Source organism: Acomys minous, assembly GCF_964271855.1.
Source record: "Acomys minous genome assembly, chromosome: 10".
Classification (NCBI taxonomy): domain Eukaryota; kingdom Metazoa; phylum Chordata; class Mammalia; order Rodentia; family Muridae; genus Acomys; species Acomys minous.
This window is the reverse complement of record NC_140491.1, coordinates 6,823,838-6,846,761: the sequence shown is the minus strand read 5'-3', so window position 1 is coordinate 6,846,761 and position 22,924 is coordinate 6,823,838. Positions and strand designations below refer to the sequence as shown.

The following is a 22,924-nucleotide window of genomic DNA, read 5'->3' as shown; positions in this document are numbered from 1 at the left end:
GTTCCAGACCATCAATCCTTCTGACATCTGCAGGCACTGCAAGCAAATGGTGCACATACATGCAGGCAAAACTCCCATAAATATAAAATAAAAATAAATCTTCACACACACGCACACACACACGCGCGCGCGCACACACACACACACAGTCACTCCTTACAGCACCTCTCGCCACTCCTCCTAAGTGATCACCAGTATGTTTTCCTGCCACAGCCACCACAATCTGCTGTCACCCAGAGTGACACTTAGAACTCACGCTCAGTGGTCAGGTGCCCTTCCAGAGAACCTGGGTTCAGTTCCCAAGACCCACTGTCAACAACTCTAGTTCCAGAAGATCTTCTGGCCTCGGAGGACACTAGGCGTGTACATGGTGAACACACAAACCTATAGACAATACACTCTCCTGAAATAAGTTGTTTATTTATTTATCTTAGATTCTTGCAGGGAACCCTAGCCCAACACCTAGCACTCACATAATGGCTCGCAGCCATCTAAGACTCCAGTTCCAGGGGATCTGACCCCCTCTTCTGACCTCTGAGGGCACCAGGCATGTATGCATGTAGTACACAAACATATATGCCAGCAGACACCCAGACACATAAAGTTAAGATAAAATCTAAACAATAACAGCAAGAGCAAACAAACAAACAAACACCTCCTTTTAGATGAAAGTCCAGGCTCCAGGTCCTACTAGCTATACTCTATCTACTTCTTCAGCCATCCTCACTCCGCGGTCGCTTTGTACCAACTACATTACTTTTCCTTTAGTTCCTTAAATATCCCTTGCAAATTTCTTGTTCTCTCAAACAGGTTACACATTCTGATAGTGACCACATTTCCATGTCATCATGACCGCGTCACACCCAATGACGCTTCTTCGTTCTTCAAACCCCCATTTCAATATTATTATACACATCAGCAGTTATCAACCTGTGAGTCTTCTTGACTCCTTGGGGGTTTGAATGACCCTTTCACAAGGGTGGTATACAAGGCATCCCACATATCAGATATTACATTACCGTTCCTAACAGTACAGCTATGAGGTACCAACAAAAATAAAGTTATGGTTGGGGTCACCACAACATGAGGAACTTTATAAAGGTCACAGCATTAGAAAGGTTGAGAATCTCTGATCTAAATGATTCACCCAAGACCATCCACATTTCTCCGTACACTCTCTAACAGCACCTTGGACTTTCTTCTCATGGCACACAGCACAGCTATCAACTATAATACACTTACCATGCTTCTCCTTAAGCTGTCAGGGCCACAGAGGCAGGACAGTGGACTTCCCGCCAGCGCATGGAAAGTGCATCCCTTCTCAAACTACTGAGTATTGAAAGGAAACTGTCTAAGTGTCCATCAGAGAGTCACAATGTGAATAAAAACTTCTAACTCATAAAATGGCAGCTGAGACTTTTCTGTTAGTGCTGGCTCACTAGCTCTTTGCTGACGTGGCAGTGAGCGCACACCTGGACCATGAGCCGGAGCCCTTACAGAGCAGCACGCGCCTCTTGACTCTTACCTTGGGTATTTCTTTGGAGCCCAGCGCTTTGGGACCTTCTCGATTTAAGTAGCTTCGATACGCTTGATAATTAGTGCGCTTCTTTTCAGAATCTTCTGGACTTACAGACTTTGGGCAGAGGGAAAGAAAAGGGAGTCATGTAAAATTAAAATGTATCTATAAAGAATTATATATAATTTTTATATATACACACACATACTATTCACTTCCAGGTTTCTGATTCAGAGATATTGGGTGTGTCTAGGATATATATTTTGGGGAGGAGCCTCTTAGATAACTTTTAAAATTGTAACACTGTGTCATTATTTTTTTCCACTTCTGATTTTATATTTAACTTACGAGTAATTTCAAATCTCCTGAAGTAGACAAAATACTATTTTGTATAAATAAATAATATAACCAAAGCTGGTTATGACTTAAAACTACTGCAGCTGATCCTAGAATCCGTGGTGGTGGTGGTGGTGGTGGTGGCGGTGGTGGTGGTGGTGGTGGTGGTGGTGGTGACGACTGAGATAGGAACTCATTGTGTAGCCCTGGCTGGCCTGGAACTCACGTAGGCCAGGCTGGTCTTGAACTCAGAGATCTACCTATATCTGTCTCCTAAGAGCTGAGGTTAATAGCATACACCATCATTTCTGGCCCTAATTCTATTTTACAATGGCTCCCACTCATTCAAAGGTCCATTCAAATTACAGAGGGGCTTATCAAATTATAGCTGCCTAGACCACCTGCCCTGGGAAGCCATTATTTTCAATAAGCTTCAAAAGACAGTCCCATACACCAACTGGGAATGCTATCTATTTGTAATAGTAAGTCTATTTGTAAAAGTCTGAAATAAACCACTGTGAGTGTCCACACACCTGCCTGACTCCTCCTTTATTCTGCAACAAGGTCTCACTACGTAGCAGAAACTGGCCTGAACTATCAACCTTTCTTCCTCAGCCTCCAAGTACAGGTAGGCACACCTGGCTATAAAATACCTGAAACATACTGATTTACTATGTCAGAATTATTTGACTAAGATCAGTTGAATTTACTAAATTCTGGTGTTCCCTCCACACTACTTGAGCACAGGTTCTGAGTTATTTCTAGTCCAAATTTTAAAAACACAATAAAAATAACAAATCACTTTTTAAACTTTCATTTCCTCCTTCACCTAAAATTGTCACCCTCAGTAAATGCTCCACATACTTAGTGCAACTAAAGAAAAAAACTCCACCAGATATTTAGTGAGGAAAAATCTGGGGCCAAAATGTTAACTGATAATTCAGCATATTTAGGAGCATTTCCCACTAACAAAAGCATTTCACAATCATCACCATTTCATGGTTCTGTGTACACAGACATGCACATACACACAAAATCATCACCATTTCATGGTTCTGTGTACACACACGCGCATATACACACAAAATGGTAATGAGCAGTTAAAATAGATACTATTCAGCCTTTAATGCTAAGTGCCTAAGAGGCATGAAGGAATAGTGGTTTTTCTTTGTAAATCCAAAGTGATTCCAAACTACAGGCTCAAAAAGAACATTATCTTCTTAAATATCAGAAGACAAAGAAATTATTTTTGAAGTTCTGAGGGCCTCAAACAGACCTTAACTTTGAGATTCCCCTGGCTCAGTCTCTCAAGTTACTGGGCTCACTCAGTAGAGGGGGACACTTTTGAAAAGTATCGTTTTACTTTTTTGTCTTTGAAAATTAAAACAAAAACAAAAAAGAAGTTCAGAGCAAATAAAAATACCAATTATAAATTATAAAAATAGCTAAAACATGTCTAACACTTATTCCATCCCAGGCACTACTGTAAATGGTTTTATATATTAACCATTCAACACATTTTTTTTATTACATTTACTCTGTGTGTGTGTGTGTGTGTGTGTGTGTGTGTGTGCGCGCGCGCGCGCGCGTGCACCCATACATGCCACAGCATGTGTGGAGGTCAGAGAAAAACTGTTAGGAGCCATTTCTCTCCTTCCACCAGGTAGGTCCCAGGAATAGAACTTAGCTAGAGCACCGTGACCTCAGCTGAGCCATCTCACTGGTGCCAAATACATAATCCTATCTTTTCTACATCACATGGAGACGTGAGCAGATGAGACCACACAGCTCTTCAGCAGGGCTCTGATTTAAACTGGCTCTAGACTGCTTGAAGCCTCCATGCTCACACTGCTACACTGTCTTCAGAGAGCTCAAGACTAGCTCTGCCTTTAATGCTAAGTGCCTAAGAGGCATAAAGAAATGATGGTTTCTCTGTAAATCTAAAGCGCTTCCCAACCGGAGATTCAGAAAGATCACTATCCTCTTAAATACATCTGAAAACAAAGAAAATTCTTTTTGTGCTTCTGAGGATCACAGGTAAGTAATCTTGGAGACGCTACTTAAACTCTTTCAGCCTGTTTCATCATCTTTTTTGTTGTTGTTTGCTTTTTGTTTTTCGAGACAGGATTTCTCCGTGTAGCCCTGGCTGTCCTGGACTAACTTCATAGAGCAGGCTGGCCTCGAACTCACAAACATTCGCTTCCTGAGTGCTGGGATTACAGGCATGCACAACTACACCCAGCTCCCTGTTTCTTCATCTTTACAATAATATAAGTAAATGTCTCACAGGTTATTGTAAAGATTATGGAATGTAATAAATAAATATGAGCAGTTTCTCATATACAAGAGCAATACATATTGGCTCATTTCACATTAATAACGAACATTCTTTAAGATATTTAAATGAGATAATATCTTCTGGGGATCAAACAGGAACTCAAGTATATTAGGCAAGCACCCTACCAACTGAGCTATACCCCCAGCTTCAAGTTATATATTTTTTAAAAGAACATAGGAAGTTGAAAACAATCAAATTTGAACAAATATATGTTCCCAAAACACATACTTTTCACAAAGTTCCTACCTCCCTTTTGGTTGGAGAACTTGTGGTTTTCTTAGGAGTTTTCTTCTCTCCTTTGAGGTCAATGGCGTTCTCTTTTCTTTTTGCAGCTAGCAGCTCTGCTTCTTTGTAGGAACTTTCTTCCTTTGCTTTCATAAGCGCCAGCTTGGAACTGACCTTGGGGGAGGCAGAGGCTTCCCTGTGGGGAGCAGGCGACCTGCAGGGCTGCGCAGTGTCTTCTGGGCGCCCACCCTTGCTGTGCTTAGCAGGAGTATAGGTCTTTCTCTCATTTGAGAAATGTTCTGCTTTTACAAAGAAAAACGTATGATTGCTATTTGTGTAATATGATGTCCAGCACCAACATTTTTTCCCCCAAAACAGGTTTCTCTGTGTATCCCTGGCTGTCCTGGACTCACTTTGTAGACCAGGCTGTCCTCAAACTCAAGAGATCCGCCTACCTCTGTCTCTTGAGTGCTGGAATTAAAGGCGTGCACCACCACTTGGCCAACATCAACATTTTCATTCTTCATCTTTCAACAGTATGGTTTTAGTCTCACAGGATTTCAGAAAACTTACTGCTTTAGCTTACATAGCATACTTATTTTTTAAACTTAAATATTCACATAATACTTCTTATAACCAGTTCAAACTAAGAGAGCTGTCATTTTATATATATACTATCCATTTAATATGTTATTATAAAAGCTGAAAGATACGGATGTAGCTCAATAGTACAGCACTTCTCCACCAACGCAGCCTGAGCTCAATCCCAAACAGGGTAAAAAGACAGATTTGATTCCATGGGTGTGCTATAAAATTTATAGACATAAAACTTACTGACTGGAATATGTTGCACAGAATTTTTTATAAAGCAGCGGGAAAGCCCCAAATCCTGAAAGCCAAGGGTAAAAGGTCCCACATAAACAGATTTGCCTCTCCTATAACAGATCATCTATTAGTGACCCAGACCTACAGGTCCTATATCATGGAGTCAGCCAGGCATGAACAGAAAACACTCTGTGTATATACAAGCCATGTACATTTTATCCTGATCCCTATTCACTAAACAACATAGCATAAATAACTCTTTACATAGTATTACATTGTATGAAAACAATCTAATGATGGTTTAAAGTAAACTGGAAGCCAAGCTGTATGTAAATTAATATGCAAATTCTATACTTTTTACATGAAGAGCTTGAGTCCCCACAGACACAGAGACCCACATAGGTTATGAAACCAATCTTTCACAGATAAGGAGGGGGCATCCGGGCCACAGGTCTGTATCTCAGCTACTCAGAAGGTAAAGACAGGAAACCTAAAGCTTTAAGGCTGAGGTACAGAGTGATTCAAGGCCAGCCTGGGTTCAGTTCCCAGCACCCACACGGCAGCTCACAACTGTCTGTCACTCTAGTTCCAGGGATCTGACACCCCCACACCAAGGCACGTAAAATAAAATTTAGTAAGTTAAAATATTTTTTAAAAGTAAAAGGAAGGCTGAGGATATAGCTTGGGAACAGAGCACTTGAGTAGCATGTGCAAGGCCTTAGGTTTAATCCCCAGTATTGTAGAGTAAAAAGAAAAGAGTAAGAAAAGGCAAGGGGGCTGGAGAGATGGCTCAGAGGTTAAGAGCACTGACTGCTCTTCCAGAGGTCCTGAGTTCAATTCCCAGCAACCACATGGTGGCTCACAGCCATCTATAAGGTGATCTGGTGCCCTCTTCTGGTCTGCGGGTGTATTTGTAGACAGAGCACTGTATACATAATAATAAATAATTTTTTTAGAAGGAGGAGAAGGAAGAAGAGGAAGAGGAGGCGGAGGAGGAAGAGGAGGAAAAGGCAAGGGTGACTGTATCAGCAGATGGTTCAAATCAGACTTCAGATGGCCTGACAATCAAGAGGCCAACCCTGTGACACCACCTCTCACATGAAAGGCTCAAGGCATTTGCTTCTTTATCTTCACACACCAAAATCCACATACTACAATATCAGAAATTAGCGCGTCAAGCGTGCCCTAATTACACTCCTCCTGACACTGAGTGAAGGACGTTACCTACCAGCTAGTATGTAGCTTTCAAAATGAAGGTGATGCTTGACTTAGGACTGTCCAACTTTATAATGGTGCAGAAGAAACGTATTCAGCAGAGAAACATGGCTAACTCTGGGGTTTGATTCTCCAGGATGGTGACTAACTCAGTGCGCCATCTCTACAGTCATGGACTGAGCGCCCTCGAGATGCTGGACAGCAGCAGTGAGGCTCTCCACAGTGCGCCATGCTGCTGACATCAAAAGGTCAGACACACCCTGCAGTTCTCACTGTGACATGATCCAACTTCTGACAAAGTCTTGAAGCATAACTACATCATGAGCCTAGCAGCCTCTTTATCTAATGGAGTATGCTCTAACGGTTCTCTGAAATGTCCATCAAACAATGTCCATCAAACAATCAGTGAAAAGAATGTTGAAGCAGTTACCATGTATTCTCTTCTATAGAGATGCGTAAGTGCTCTCTTATATTCCTCTGCTAGCATTACCTTTATTAGGGGTTCTGTGGTTTTCTGCTTTGCTTAAATCAGCTTGGACAGGTGAAAATGGTGCTCCCTCTTCAGTGTCCTTTTGGGCCTAAACAAGTTTAAAAAGTGTCAGAAGCATTAAATAACAGGAAAACTATTACCACAAAATCTGCTGTTAAAACAGATTAAAAATTTAAGCTTAAGGGTCACCTTCCAAATCAGCAAGACACTACAAAAAAACTGCCATTCATTTATTCATAATAACTACCACACTAAAGGAAATGTTTTATTATTTCATTTTACTGATAAGGAAGCAGATTAAAGATTACAGTATTTTTAACAAAACGTCTAGTTCCATCCCAGTCTCCTAAACTGGAATAAACTGGAAATAGAAACCTTATTTAGTGTTTCTTTTTAATCTCAATTCCCAACCTTTTAATATCATATTATACAGCTGAATACAAAATAGAAACAAAAATTACTTTTTTAAGTGAAAACAAATTAAAGCCCTGTAGGAGAATAGAAAAGAAGTGGCAACTGACATCCTAATCTTAGCACTGGCAGCTGCCGGCTGAGCCAGGAGGATTGCCAAGTTTAAAACCATCAGACTACATGGTACCAGGCCACCCAAAGCAACACAGCAAAGGCTGCTTCCAAAGACAAAAAGATAAAGGGCCCTTTCTCAGGAAAATAAAGTGCAGCAGTAGGAGTGGCTCCTGAGAAGAGGCCTTCAGCTACCAGGCCTGCACTCTGCTTCCTCACTACTCTCAACTAATACATAACTCCTTGCTGATAAGAAATAAGGCAAACCCACTGTGTTTTGTGGGGCAAGTTCTGCTTTATTTCTTAATCTTTTAGAAAGAATAACTTTGTAGATGAATTTACACACACACACACACACACACACACACACACACACGATGAAACAATTTAGTTAGTGGGATGACTCAATAGGCAGTCACCCCAAGTACTGCACTCTCATGGAGACCCTGAGTTCTGACTTCCAGGGCCCAAAGGAAAGCCAGGCACGGCAGTGCGTTTCTACATAACTGCAATGCTGGGAAGGACAGAGACAAGAGGACCCCGGAGGCTCACTCCCCAGCCAGTCAACCTAGAAGAAAATGGAAGCTCCAAGTTTAACTAAGGTGGAGAACAAGACCTGACACCTACATCTATACGTACGCACACATTCAGATGCATGTGCACGCATGCATGCATGCATCTACACAAGCAATCCAGCATCATAACACCACAATGCTACCTTTTTGGCCTTGGGCTCTTCATCCAACATGGCTAATGTTCGAGCAAACTCTTCATCTTCATGTAGCTGCCTCTCCAACTGCAAAAGCATCGACACAGTGAGACACTTTTGAGTTTTGTACCTAAAAGCTTTTTTAAATGTGTGATTAGTATGTTTAGAAGAAACCAGAAAAACTTCCTAAAAATAACAATGACATCTTCGAACTAAATGTTAATATCAAGTATCACAAGCTTGTTTCACTAAATCAACTTATATTACACACTATTCACTTCTAGATCTGCAGCATAATAAAGGCTGCATGTTTTACATGTGTTTCTTTATTACATTTTTATTTATTTAGTGCATATATGGGTATGCATGCCATGGCACACGTAAGGAGCTCAGAAATCAACCTACAGGAGTTGTCTTTCTCCTTGTCAGTCCCAAGGAATGAATTGCAGCCCTCAGGCTCAGCAGCAGGCACCTTCTACCTGCTGAGCATCTTACTGGCCAATGAAGTTTCATATTTCAGGTCACATTTTCTCTTAATGTTCTTAGTGTAACAGAGCTCTTCATTACACATTTTGGAGTTTGTTTGTTCTGAGGGAAAACATGTGTATATGTGTATCTATATGTGAATATGTACACTTGAGTCAAAGGCCAGATGAGGGCATCTGAGTCCCTGGAACTGGAGTTACAGAAGCTATAAGCCACCTGGCATGGGTGCTAGAAAACAACTCTGGCCTCTTCCAAGGCAGCACTAGCCCAGCCTAGCCCACTCTCCTTTTTTTTTTTTTTTTAGATAGGGTCTTATGATACAGCCCTGGCTGGCTTGGAAGTCACTATGTAGACTAGTCTGGCCTCAAACTCATAGAGCTCTGCTGAAATTAAAGGCATGTACACCTGGCTAATCCTCCTCCCTTTTGTGGAAGGCAGGGTCTCACTACATAGTCCTAGATAGTCTAGAACCTGCTGTGCACACCAAGTTTTGAACTCACAAAGATCCACCTGCTTCTGTCTTTTCCTCTTGAGTACTAGGATGTGTCCTACATACCCAGCTTAACTTACATGTAGTTCAAACTCTAGAAGCATCTCTGGGATGCATCTCAACCTCAGGGGCTAAAGACATGGCTCAGCAGTTAAGAGTACATACTGCTCCTGTGGGGAACCCAGGACCAATGCTGGGAGACCCACAACCGCAACTCTAGCTCCACGATGTGATGCCTATGACCTCCACAGGCAACCGCGCTCACATGCACTAACTCACATACAAACACACATATATACATATAATTAAAATAATCTTTTAAAAATCTCAATCTGTAAGAAAAACAATCACCCACAAGACACATAAAGAGTAAACCTAAGAAATTTAATTTTTTATCTAATATTGGCTGAGCAGTTAAGAGCACTGGCAGCTCACACCTGTCTGTAACTCCAGTTCCAGGGGATACTATTGTCTCTTCGGGGCTCCACAGCACTGAGCACACATGTGGTGCAGACATAAATGTAGACAAAACACCTATGTAAATACATTAATTTTTAAATTTTACAGAAAGGTATCTATTTTTCTTTGTGTATAATGGTTAAGAACAAATGCCACCACCATTTTTACTATCCCACCTCTATCAACACAGTGACATCATAGACACCTATAATTACCAAGTGTTGGTACTTTCAGCAAAACAGAACTGCATGTGAAACAATGAAGTAGACATTTCGTGTGCCCTGGGTAAGCCTAACTGCCCAACCTAGGATCCAGCAAAAGCTTCTTAGATTATTCAGACAGCAAAAGTCTTCCATACTCCATCCAGTCTGAAAAGAACGTGGGAAGCAGAGATGAGCTAGATGAAAAATAGCTTACTGCTGGAGGCCACACCCAGCGGGTGCGATCCTGCACTGCACTAGCAAAACCCCCAGTGCATGAAGCCACGCTGAGCAGGGCTGTGAGGAAGCACACCGGGCACCTTACCCGCTCCCTTTACCAGAGTTACTTCTCTACAAAGGAACTGCACACCTCACCGCTAAGATCAACTGAACATCTTTTCGGGGTTTTTTAGATTTTTTTAAGATAGAATTCCTCTATGTATCGGCTCTAGCTGTCCTAAACCTTTGTAGACCAGTCTGGCCTTGAATTTACAGAGATCCACCTGTCTCTGCTTCCTGAGCACTGGGGTTAAAGGCGTGCACCACCACTCCTGGCATTCAGCTGAACATCTTAATCACAGAAAGAGCTGCAAACTCTACTGGAGGCTTCTAGGGGTCTCTGCACTTTCCCACAGTATCACACATTGTACTATATTTATGGTAAGGGAGAAAATGCCAGGCAGGAGCCGGGCAGTGGTGGCGTAATCCCTCCTCTTTTATTTACATTCTCTCCTGAACATGTCATACAGTTTATAAGTATTAAATGCCACACAAATGCTAAGTTATGACTTCCAAATACACACTTCAGCTGAGCACCAGACTTATCCCCTCCACTACCTCCGCTGCAGCTCAACCGGAAGTCTATCAGACATCTGCAACTATCAAAACAACATTTTTCAAAATGTACTATTGTGTATGAGTGAAAGACTGTGCGTGTGTAGGTGTTCAGGTGGCACTCAGACAACAACTTTTCTTCTCCCTGTGCATGGGTCCCAGAGAGCAAATGTGGGTAGCCAGGCTTCCACGTCAACCACCACAGCCACCTCAGCTGCCCCCATAACATAACTGTTTGTTTGATTGTTTGTTTGTTTGTTTTTCAAGACAGGCTTTCTCTGTGTAGCTTTGGCTATCCTGGACTCACTCTGTAGACCAGGCTGGCCTTGAACTCATGATGATCTGCCTGCCTCTGCCTCCCGAGTGCTGAGATTACAGAGTGCACCACCTCGCCCGGCCAGAACAGAACTCAGCTTCTCTGTACCAACAGGCTCTGCATCCTGTGTTCTGGTCCATCAGCAACTCTTACGTCACCTCTTACCATCTGTTCCGCTTCCAACCTGATATAAGCCAACGCCTCCCACCTGCCAGACCTTAACGGTCTCCAAGCTGGTCTGCTTTGCTCATGCCCAACTGTTGGGAAAGACTTCAATTACCCTGTTTTCATTACAGAAGCCAGTGTACTATTAAGACCCACCCAGTCATGTCACCTCTAATGGTGTCCCATCCCATCTCACAGAAACTAAATCCAAAGCCCTGACCAATTAAAGTCCCTTCCTGGGTATCAAAGACCCATTGTGACCTACAGGGCTTGCTGATGGCCACTTCTCCAAATCACCTCCTAACTTTCTTCTCGATCATTCGTCCAGCCGTACTGGTCTCCTACCACACGCCTCCTCATGCTGCTGCCACACTGGCTGACTGTGCTGAGTGGGGATCAGAGCAGCCAGCACTGGCTCCTGCGCCCTACATGCCCAGAACCACGCCCTGCCTCCACTCTTCTTCTCCAGGCCTGCAACCTCCTGCCATTATAGTTTTTCCTTTGTTTTCTATTTAAACTATAGTCACCTGTTGTAACCTCCTTAAACTCTATAGCCCCTCCACTGAGACCTACTTTAGTCCCTAGCGTAACTGTAGCTTTTCTGTTAACACCAGCTCTTAGCATATCAGAAGCCATTTTGACTCAAAGACTCCATTTTGATTAAGGGTGAAAGTAAGTTCCAGTCCTCAGGCCCTGTGTGCCTGAAGCCAGGAAGGTTCGGGGCCTGCTGTTTAGAGTAAACCGACAGATGATAAGTGATGCTCTACTAGAGTCAGGGCCGCAGTACCCTGCTGTGTCCTTACTCCAGAGAGCTGGAAAGCCTCCAAGAGCTCTCCTACCCTAATCCCAGCCAGTCAGCTTAAAATGCTTTGTCTAGCCACCTGGGTACAACATGCTCAGAACAGAACCAATTCTTCATGTGTTTATCTCATCAAAATGATGTAATGCTCCACCGCCCCTTCCCCGCCTTGCTTCCCACCTGGCTACCTGGTTATGGGCTTTTTTATGAAGAGCCTGCCTTACAGACCAACATCACAGTCTGATTTACAGGCTGTGGCCCTGACTGATCAGTTCTTGTTCAGCATTCAAATAAACTTCCATCAATCTGAGTCTGGTGTTCAATGGTCAGTGTGTGGTTATTCCTGAACCCTAACACGCCGACTGTCTACAGCAGTTGTAGGCACTCAGGAAGTGATCAATAAGTCCTTGTCAGATACGGGTTTACATCTTAAGAGAACATCCTGAATCAAACGCACATTTCCAAGTCATCAGTCTCTACAGTAACTAAGGTCCATGAGAAAAGGCATGTGAGCTCAGGGTGAAAGCAAAGAGAGATAAGAGTGAATGAAATTCTTTCAAATACACTAAGGAGCCTCCTAGTCGGAGAACTTCAAAACTTTTACATAATCATCTATTAGTCTCATCATTTATCTTTTACAAGAAATACTCTCAAACACTTTATTTTAATTTTACACCATTTTTAAAACATGTATGTATGTATGTATGTATGTATGTATGTATGTATGTATGTATACAATGTTCTGCCTGCATGTAGACCTGCATGCCAGAAGGCAGCACCAGATCTCTACAGCCGGTTGTAAACCACCATGTGGTTGCTGGGAATTGAGCTCAGGATCTCTGGAAGAGCAGCCAGTGCTCTTAACCTCTGAGTTATCTCTCCAGCCCCTACATCGAACTTCTAATGAGGCTCAAAACAGAAGAAATTTAACAATCTTGAGCAAAGCATGGCTGTGCACTACTGTAATCTCAAGACTCAGGAAACTGAGGCAGAATTGTGAGTTCTAGCCATGCCACAGCTACATAGAAAGACAGACAATAAGGCCTTATTCAAAAAGGGATTAAAACGTCAGCCATCTTGACTGTTTGCCTGGCCTACCGTCAGGCTTTAGTGATAACCAAGTGGGCTGGCAGTACCTCTGCGTCTTCGTCAAGCTGCAGCTGCCTGGCGATGGCCTCGTCATTCACTCTGGAGTCATCTGTGTTTTGAGAAGACTATATTCCAAAGAAATCAGTAAGATAAGCATAAGTAAGGCTAAAAATAAATGACTTTTTTGGACAACACCTAACTAAACACAACAGTGAGAGATAAGTCACAACCCACAGCAGTCACAAAGTCAAGCTTACGGCTGTTCTGATGAAAGTCAGATGGCTCTCACCCCATTCTGTTGATATGTGTTGCGGGATATTTGATCCCATTGTGAGCCCAAGACAGTCAGCTGTAAAAACCCGTTTCTTGTTTGGTGTGGCTCAGCACAAACACACACCTTTAACCTAAGAGTTTTCTGTAAACAGTATTAAATAAAGTCAACCCTAGATCAAGAGGTGTAGCAAGCAACCAGCTGACAGGGATTAAACACAAAGGAGAGACAACTGAGAAGGGTATTTAAGACATCATGGAGAAGAAAGGGCTTTGGGCTTTTTCCTTCTGGGACATGAGCTGAGGAGGAAGGTCAGCTGGGTGCTTTCTCTGCCTCTCTGAGCTAGCATGCTTTCACCCCAGCATCTGGCTCCTGAGTCATTAGTAAAATCAAACAATTGAGATTTTCATTCATTATAACAACAGATATGTTCAAGAGAAGTGTGCACATACACGTGCACACACACTGTAAGTTAGTGCTTTGGTTTACAAAGTAGTCAGAACATTGGTAAATCACTGTAAGGATAATGGCAGACACTATAGCCAGGCCACGCTGAGTGCTACCTCACTATATTTTATCTATGTCCATTTCCTAAGTGTGCATGCACACCACTCACCAGCACACCAGCACACCAGCAATCCGCAGGCTCACCTGCATGCACACCACTCACCAGCACACCAGCACACCAGCAATCCGCAGGCTCACCTGCATGCACACCACTCACCAGCACACCAGCAATCCGCAGGCTCACCTGCATGCACACCAGCAATCCGCAGGCTCACCTGCATGCACACCACTCACCTCTTTTCTTTTGCTTGCCACCATCTTCTTACCAGATCTCTGGACACTTTCCGTTCCAAAATAATCAAGCACTGATGTTGGTGTAAGTTTTATTGGTGATAAAGGTTTACTTTTAGTCTTAGTGCTTTCTTCACTCTTTTTCATGTTTGATGTCCCAAGATAACTTTTTGTGGATACTCCATTCTCTTTTGATTTGGAGGCTGCCTTTTTACATGCAAAGTCATCGTCTTCATCTTAAATGGAAAATATTTTTTGACAAAGCATAGGTCTTAGTTATATAAAGTAATCATTTCTACCAGATTTTTTAAAAAAGTAACACCTTGAGTTGTTTGTTTTTTTCTTCCTAGCATCTGATTTTTCGAGACGGGGTTTCTCTGTGTAGCCCTTGGCTGTCCTAGACTCACTTTATAGACCAGGCTGGCCTCGAACTCAGAGACCCACCTGCCTCTGCCTCCCAAATACTGGGATTAAAGGCATGCACCACTACCATGGTGCTTCTCAGTCATCCACCTGCCTCTGCCTCCCCAAGTGCTGGGATTAAAGGCGTGCACCACTACCATGGTGCTTCTCAGTCATCCACCTGCCTCTGCCTCCCCAAGTGCTGGGATTAAAGGCGTGTGCCACCATGCCGGCTCTAGCTTCTGAATTTAACAGTCACTCTCGCCAGACCTGTGGCTGTGCAAATATTTGCAACACACTATTATATACCAGGAGCTGAGGAAACAACTGAAGAGCTAAGAAGAGTGAAAAAATGCATATCCTGACATCGTGGAACCTGGCATCTATAGGAAAAAACAAATATACTAATTTTTTTATATACACACACAATTTATTTTCTAGCTGCATGAAAAAGTAAAACAAGAAAAACGAGTAAGGAGTGATTAAGGATACAAGACGCCTTAAGTTCAGTTCCCCATCCCCAAAAGAGAATGACAAAGAAAGGGGTATAGTTCAGTGGAAGAGGTCCTGCCCAGCGGATGAGGTTCACTTCCCAACACCATGGTTCAGTGGAAGAGGTCCTGCCCAGCGGATGAGGTTCACTTCCCAACACCATGGTTCAGTGGAAGAGGTCCTGCCCAGCAGATGAGGTTCACTTCCCAACACCATGGTTCAGTGGAAGAGGTCCTGCCCAGAGGATGAGGTTCACTTCCCAACACCATGGTTCAGTGCAAGAGGTCCTGCCCAGCGGATGAGGTTCACTTCCCAACACCATGGTTCAGTGCAAGAGGTCCTGCCCAGCGGATGAGGTTCACTTCCCAACACCATGGTTCAGTGGAAGAGGTCCTGCCCAGCGGATGAGGTTCACTTCCCAACACCATGGTTCAGTGGAAGAGGTCCTGCCCAGCGGATGAGGTTCACTTCCCAACACCATGGTTCAGTGGAAGAGGTCCTGCCCAGCAGATGAGGTTCACTTCCCAACACCATGGTTCAGTGGAAGAGGTCCTGCCCAGAGGATGAGGTTCACTTCCCAACACCATGGTTCAGTGCAAGAGGTCCTGCCCAGCGGATGAGGTTCACTTCCCAACACCATGGTTCAGTGGAAGAGGTCCTGCCCAGCGGATGAGGTTCACTTCCCAACACCATGGTTCAGTGGAAGAGGTCCTGCCCAGCGGATGAGGTTCACTTCCCAACACCATGGTTCAGTGGAAGAGGTCCTGCCCAGCGGATGAGGTTCATTTCCCAACACCATGGTTCAGTGGAAGAGGTCCTGCCCAGCAGATGAGGTTCACTTCCCAACACCATGGTTCAGTGCAAGAGGTCCTGCCCAGCGGATGAGGTTCACTTCCCAACACCATGGTTCAGTGGAAGAGGTCCTGCCCAGCGGATGAGGTTCACTTCCCAACACCATGGTTCAGTGGAAGAGGTCCTGCCCAGCGGATGAGGTTCATTTCCCAACACCATGGTTCAGTGGAAGAGGTCCTGCCCAGCAGATGAGGTTCACTTCCCAACACCATGGTTCAGTGCAAGAGGTCCTGCCCAGCGGATGAGGTTCACTTCCCAACACCATGGTTCAGTAGAAGAGGTCCTGCCTAGCGGATGAGGTTCATTTCCCAACACCATGGTTCAGTAGAAGAGGTCCTGCCTAGCGGATGAGGTTCATTTCCCAACACCATGGTTCAGTGGAAGAGGTCCTGCCCAGCGGATGAGGTTCACTTCCCAACACCATAGTTCAGTGGAAGAGGTCCTGCCCAGCGGATGAGGTTCACTTCCCAACACCATAGTTCAGTGGAAGAGGTCCTGCCTAGCGGATGAGGTTCACTTCCCAACACCATAAAGAGAAAAAAAGGACAAGAAAATGTCCAAGAAAGTGAGGGATGTTCTTTTGGTAAAAGCAATCATCAAGAAAGCCTGTTCTCAGGAGATCAAACTCAAGGCCTTGTGTGTACCAGTCAAGTGTTCTAGCCCTTAACAATCCTTTGGGGTTTGTTTTTGTTGTTGTTGTTTGTTTGTTTGTTTGTTTGTTTTCAAGGCAGGGTTTCTCTGTGTATCCCTGGCTATCATGGAACTCACTCCATAGACCATGCTGGCCTTGAACTCACAGACCCACCTGCCTCTGGCTCCTAAATACTGGGATTAAAGGTGTGTGCCACCACCATGGTGCTTCTCAATCCTTAGTTTTGAGACTGAGTCTGTGTAGCTCAGGCTGACCTTGACCTCCAATTCTACCCTCCTCCCTCGCCAACCCTAAGGATGAGATTACTAATCTGACCTAACATACCTGACCAGGAAAAAGCTCTTGGATAAGCAACATCTGCACAGAGCCCTGAGGCAAAGGTGCCCCCAGCAGGAACAGCCAGACAATGGGAACTACAGGCACCAAGCCTTACAGTGCGTGTGTGCCTCGGGCTGAAGGCAGAGTAGCCACAGACAGGAGTCAAACCCTACAGGACTTCCCAAGTGACAGAAACAAACTTGGGCTGTAGCATAGAAGCCTGAGTAGAGCAATGTCACATGTCAGTGAAGTCCTATTCTTTGGAGAAGACACTGTACAGAGGAAAGGCAAAGTAGAGAGTTCACTCAGGAAGCCACTCAGCTCCAAAATACTGACTAGAGTATTCACAGAAATGATAAGTTCAGGATGGGCATGGTGGCGAATGCCTTTAACCCCAGCATCCTGGAGGCAGAGGCAAGTAAATCTTTGAGGCCAGACTGGCCTACAAAGTGAGTCCAGGATAGCCAGGGCTGTTACACAGAAAACCCTGCCTTGAAAAGGAAGGAGAAGGAAAAGGAGGAGGAGGAGGAGGAAGGAAGAAGAAGGAAGACAAGGAAGGAGGGGGGGGAGGAGGAGGAGGAGGAGGAGGAGGAGGAGGAGGAGGAGGAGGAGGAGGAAGAAGAAGAAGAAGAAGAAGAAGAAGAAGAAGAAGAAGAAGAAGAAGAAGAAGAAGAAGAAGAAGAAGAAGAAGAAGAAGAAGCCGCCGGCTCCATACATAATGAAGGTTCCATTCACTTGGAACTTCAAACTGTTTTACTACATTTTATATCCTATGAACATTTCCAGCACCCAGGAAGATGCCCCAGTGGGGGCAAGTTCTTTCTTGCAGATCCTGATGGCCTGCATTCCTTCCCAGCTCCACATGCTCCACACTGTGATGCTCTGCCTTGTGCTGGGACTAGAGAGAAGACGGCTCAGTGGTTAAGAGCACTTGATTTTGCAGAGAACCCAGGGTTCCATTCCCAGCATTATCTAACCATTGTGAGACTTCAGCACCAGAGGATCCCATGCCCCCTTCTGGCTTCTGCGGACACTACACACGTGGTACAAATACAAGCAAGAAAACATAAACACAGAAAATAAAATATACTTATTTTTATTTTTAAAAGAAAAAAACTAGGGGGCTGGAGAGATGGCTCAGAAGTTAAGAACACGGGACTGCTCTTTCCAAAGGTCCTGAGTTTAATTCCCAGCAACTACATGGTGGCTCACAACCATGTATAATGAGATCTGGTGCCCTCTTCTGGCCTGCAGGTGTACATGCAGGCAAAACATTGTATAATAAATAAATAAATCTTTAAAAAAAAGAAAAAGAAAAAAGACTATAAAGAATTCTTATTTTAAAAAGCACATAAACATTAGCTAGGCAGTGGTGGCAGACATCTTTAATCCCAGCATTTGAGAGCCCAAGGCAAGTGGATCTCTGAGATTGAGCCCAGCCTGGTCTACAGGGCAAGTTCCAGAACAGCCAGGGTTACAGAGAAAACCTGGGTGGGCGGTGGGAGGGAGTATCCATAAACAAAACAGCCACACAACTGAAACCTCTAAAGTTAGGCGCCAAGTCCTTTGTTACAGTGATGGAAATCTGACTACCATAATACTCTAAGTCACAGGGTGAAGGCATCCTGTCATCTTGCCTTGACAAAGCCAAAACCTCAAAAAGAACAGCTGTCACTACACCAACTAGCTGTCTTAAAAGGCCTTTAACCGTTAATATTTCAAAGGCTACATCAATGTATCATGTCGAGAGAAGAAAATAGAGACTATATGGTCAGGTATGGTAATACAGCCCTAGAACTCCAGCACTTAGAAACTGAGGCAGGAATAATTCAGTGAGTTCTGAGCTAGCTTAGGCTACATGGTGATACAGCATCTCAGAAAAACAACAGACTCCAACAATGTAACTTGCTTCCTGCAAAAACACAATCACTTAACAGAATTTGCTGGGCCATCCTTAGCAAATATTTATAAATAACTTACTATAAATAAATGCATTTATAAAAATCACTAATAAATAAAATAAACATGCAATCATGCACAATGTGCAGAAGTGAAACATGCCTTACTTCCTAACAGACCTGATTTGTTTCTGCCTTTGCTAGAAGCCAAAGGCAAGCGCTCCCTCCTCCCCAACACTGTAATAAAGCTCTGACAAACAGATCTAAGTCACACTACTGACAACAACTTGAAAATCACAGGCAACTCGGCACTTAAAATTTCCCTCCAGGATATTTGTCTCCTTGTAAAAAGGCCATTTATTTTTATTTATAGACAACATAATCTCAGATGTGATACGACAACCAAGTAAACTAGCATTTTCCAACAAGAGCAGAGGAATCGCCTGGGAGAGGAGACAGCTCTGCCACTGTGAGTTAGACACGCTCATTTGTATACAAGGATAAACGAGGGAACAACACAAGTGAACGAGAGAGGACTAATGTGAAGGTCTGTAATCAAATCTATTTACAAGCCAAGCAGGACAAACAAATCTAATTCTGGAGCTCCAGCTGGTGAAAGTTTGGCCTCTGTAAACGGATCTGACTGTCCTAGTGCTATGATTCCCTGGAACATACTAAAATCCAATTAACAGGGAGATTTCATTACAAAGATTAAAAATAATTTACTTAGCAATCAGTGAAACCTAAGCAAGGAGGCTGGTGTGCGAAGTCTTAGCACTTGTATGAACTGCCTTTTCAACGCTTCCTGAGTCAAACCCTGCCATGCTGTCTTCGTTTGGAAGAATGGAGGACGGTTCACTTGTTAAGGCTTCAAAATACTTGTTAATTAAACGAGTGGAAAAGCAGTGTGCTAAATCAGATCATCTCTACATATACGCAGAAAAACAAAACTGCTGGAGAAGTCAGGAGTCTCGAGATTTGTTACCAATAAAGCCTTTCAGAATCAAAACAAGTCAAACCATGTTTCTTTTTTGTGTACGCACTAAGAAATCACACTCAAGACGAAGCATCCTGTGGGGAGAGGTGGCACAGGCAAGTTAAGTTATTAAAGAATGAAAAAGCAGGTTGCATAAATGTATACCCAAAACTGCATGTGTCTGCTTGAATGCACAAGCTTGCCCAATGCAGCTACATAAAGAGGGAACATCCAGACATTCACTGGGGTGACTTAAAATAATGTTAATCTAAATATATCACCCCTGCTCAAAATCCGTAATCTTAAATTCTTTAATATAAAATCCTAACATCAGCAGTTGGTGGTGGCACATGCATTTAATCCCAGCACTCAGGAAGCAGAGACGGCTGTGAGTTTGAGGCCAGAGTAATTGCAGGACAGCCAGGGCTGCACACAGAGAAGCCCTGTCTCGAGGTAAAAAAGCAAAAAACATAAACATAAACAAACCATAGCAACAAAACAAAGTCCTAATATGCACATCGGCACTGGTTCTCAATAAATATCATCAACTACAGCAGACAGTCCCGTCACTTCAGAGGCAGCTCTGCCACAGCCACGCCACCCTTCCCCGGCAGCGTCTGCAGGAAGCTCTCAGACAGACACTTATGCTTGTTGTCTCACACATAAAACGACCGAACTCTAAATTGTGTGAAGAAAAATATCATACCAATCCCTAATAATGTTTTCTGCTATTTTCCCAAGTTTTGGTCACTGACCTTACATAACAACCTAGAAAGTATAACACCTCCACTTTTTCCTCAATTAACACTCATTATAATAACTACAACTTCCAAGGCAGTGCCAACAGAATTACTCTAAAATTAGCAGAAAAAAAACAATTCTACAGGGGAAAAAAAAGTGAAGACAAAGAACAACCTAATTTCTTCAATCAAACAGCCCCTGCTGGAGAAACTGCGTGCCGGGCGGCCTCTGGCAAACATGCTCAAGGCCCTCGTTTCACTAAAAGCCTAAGGGAGGCACGTGTGTGCAGCACAACCAACATCTGCAGTTTTCTTAACTGAGAAAATTTCACTAGTCAATGGTTTACTATAAGCATTTCTTCCTTTTTCTGTAGCTTGGGAAATTAATGTAGTTGAACTCACTTTTAAAAATTCAATGAATACTATAAGACAGATTTAATCAAATTGATGATGAAAAATATGCCCTGAAGCTGAACGGTAAGCCTGGATGCTAATATAAACAAAAATACTTGACATGCACACAATTTCTTCAGTCCTTCTCACGTTTAAAATGCATTACATGGAACTAAAAAGATGGCTCAAAGGTCAAGAGCGCACAGTCGCTGGCAGAAGACCGGCATCTGGTGCCCGCAACCACAAAAGCGGCGCCCAGCTCCCCGGAAGCCCAGCTCCAGGGCACCCAGTGCCGCCTTCTGGCGTCCTCAGCTATCTGCATGCCTGTGCACAGACCCCAACAGACCATGCACATACACGTAATTAAAAGCAAAATCAATCTTTTTAATTTTTAAAAGCACTACACAACAGAAATAAAATGTAGGCCACATATACAATCTTAAAATGGCTGCTTCTTTAAAAGGTTAAGACTGGTACTGTAGCTCAGTGACGGTGCTCCTCTAGCACGCTCAAGTCCTAGGTTTCACTCCTAGCACCTCAAAAAAAAAAAAAAGTAAAAACAAATCAAATTAACTTTGACAGTGAGCTTTTGGGTTTTGTTTTAGGGGGTTGTTCTGTTTTTAGTTCTGTTGTTTTCAGCAAGGGCTCGCTATACAGCCCTAGCTTGCCTGGCACTCACTATGTAGTCTCACAGAGAACCCCTGCCTCTACTTCCCCGGTGCTAGTATCAAAGGCTATGGCACCAAGCCAGCAGCAATGGTTTCAACCCAGAAGCGAGTACGCAGGGCACTGGGCAGGGGAAAGCAGGAATCAGAATCAGGATCACTCTCGGCCACAGCAAACCCACAGCCTGGGCCACAGGACACCCTGTCTTCAAAATAGAATAAAACTAGTTTCTACATTTCAACTTTTGGGGGCTGGAGAGATGGCTCAGCAGGTAAGAGAATATGGTGCTCTTACAGAGAAGCCAGGCTCAATCCCAGCCTCCACATGGGAGCTCACAACCACCTGAAACTCTGGCAGTCCCACGGCATCAGACACCCTTCTCCCTCCTCAGGTGCCAGGCACAATCATGGTGCACAGACGTATGAGAAGGCAATACACATAAAATGAAATAAAAAGTAGATTTCTAAAATCCTGTGTGAAGACAGGGTACCACAGACTGCTAACCATCACAGTAGGTGGGCCTGGCAGCCAGTCTGAGTCAGCTTGAAGAGCTGGGGAGCACAAGCTGGCAGAGGGCTGGTGAGTGTGCACTGGGAAACGCCTTAGAGAAGCGAGGCAGGAAGACCCGCCCACGACGGGCAAGACTAATTACAGAGTGTACAACCTTGGACTAGATAAAAAAGGAGGACTCGAGAGCCAGGGGTGGTGGTGCACGCCTTTAATCCCAGCAGAGACGGGGATCTCTGCGAGTTCAAGGCCAGCCTGGTCTACAAAGCAAGTCTAGGACAGCCAAGGCTACACAGAGAAAACCAGTCTCAGGGGAAAAAAAAAAAAAGGAGGAAGTGAGATGAGCACAGCATTCACCTCGCTGACCCCTGGCTGTGAGTACAACTGGGGCAGCTTCCTGACGGTCCTGCTGCCATGACTTCTTCACTGCGCCATCTCAAACTAGGAACCAAAATAAACCCTCCTCCCTTAAATTGTTAGTTTTATCACAGCCACAGAAACGTAACTAAGATGATGGGTGCACCGTATCCCAAACTGTTTGGCTGAGAGGAGGGCAATGCTTACTTTTACACACACATGGCACGAGCTGAATGGAACAAGCACTGAGTCAGATGGAGTAGCGCACACCAGTAATCCCAGCACTCGGGGAGACTAAGGTAGAGGGCCGGTGTGAGTTCAAGGCCAGCCAGGGCTATATACAGCAAGACAATGTCTCAGAAAAAAAAAAAAAAGGAACAGGAGTGGGGGCACTGTCTAATGGTCATAAAAATCTCCTAAAATGGGCTAGACAGATGGCTCAGTGGTTAAACGCACTGACTGCTCTTCCAAAGGTCCCCGAATTCAATTCCCAGCAACCACATGGTAGCTCACAACCATCTAAAATGAGCTCTGGTGCCCTCTTCTGGCCTGCAGGCAGAACACTATACATAATAAATAAATAACTCA

General features: G+C 43.9%; 1 protein-coding gene across 1 annotated transcript in view; it reads right to left on the bottom strand.

Moving 5' to 3' along the window:
• Positions 1–22,924, bottom strand: part of RFC1 (replication factor C subunit 1) — an 80,482-nt gene that overhangs the window by 33,008 nt on the left and 24,550 nt on the right. Inside the window, 6 exon segments of the mRNA XM_084799511.1 lie at positions 1,526–1,633; positions 4,437–4,714; positions 6,946–7,033; positions 8,186–8,263; positions 13,062–13,139; positions 14,087–14,319. Coding sequence (XP_084655637.1) covers positions 1,526–1,633; positions 4,437–4,714; positions 6,946–7,033; positions 8,186–8,263; positions 13,062–13,139; positions 14,087–14,319 — 863 coding nt within the window.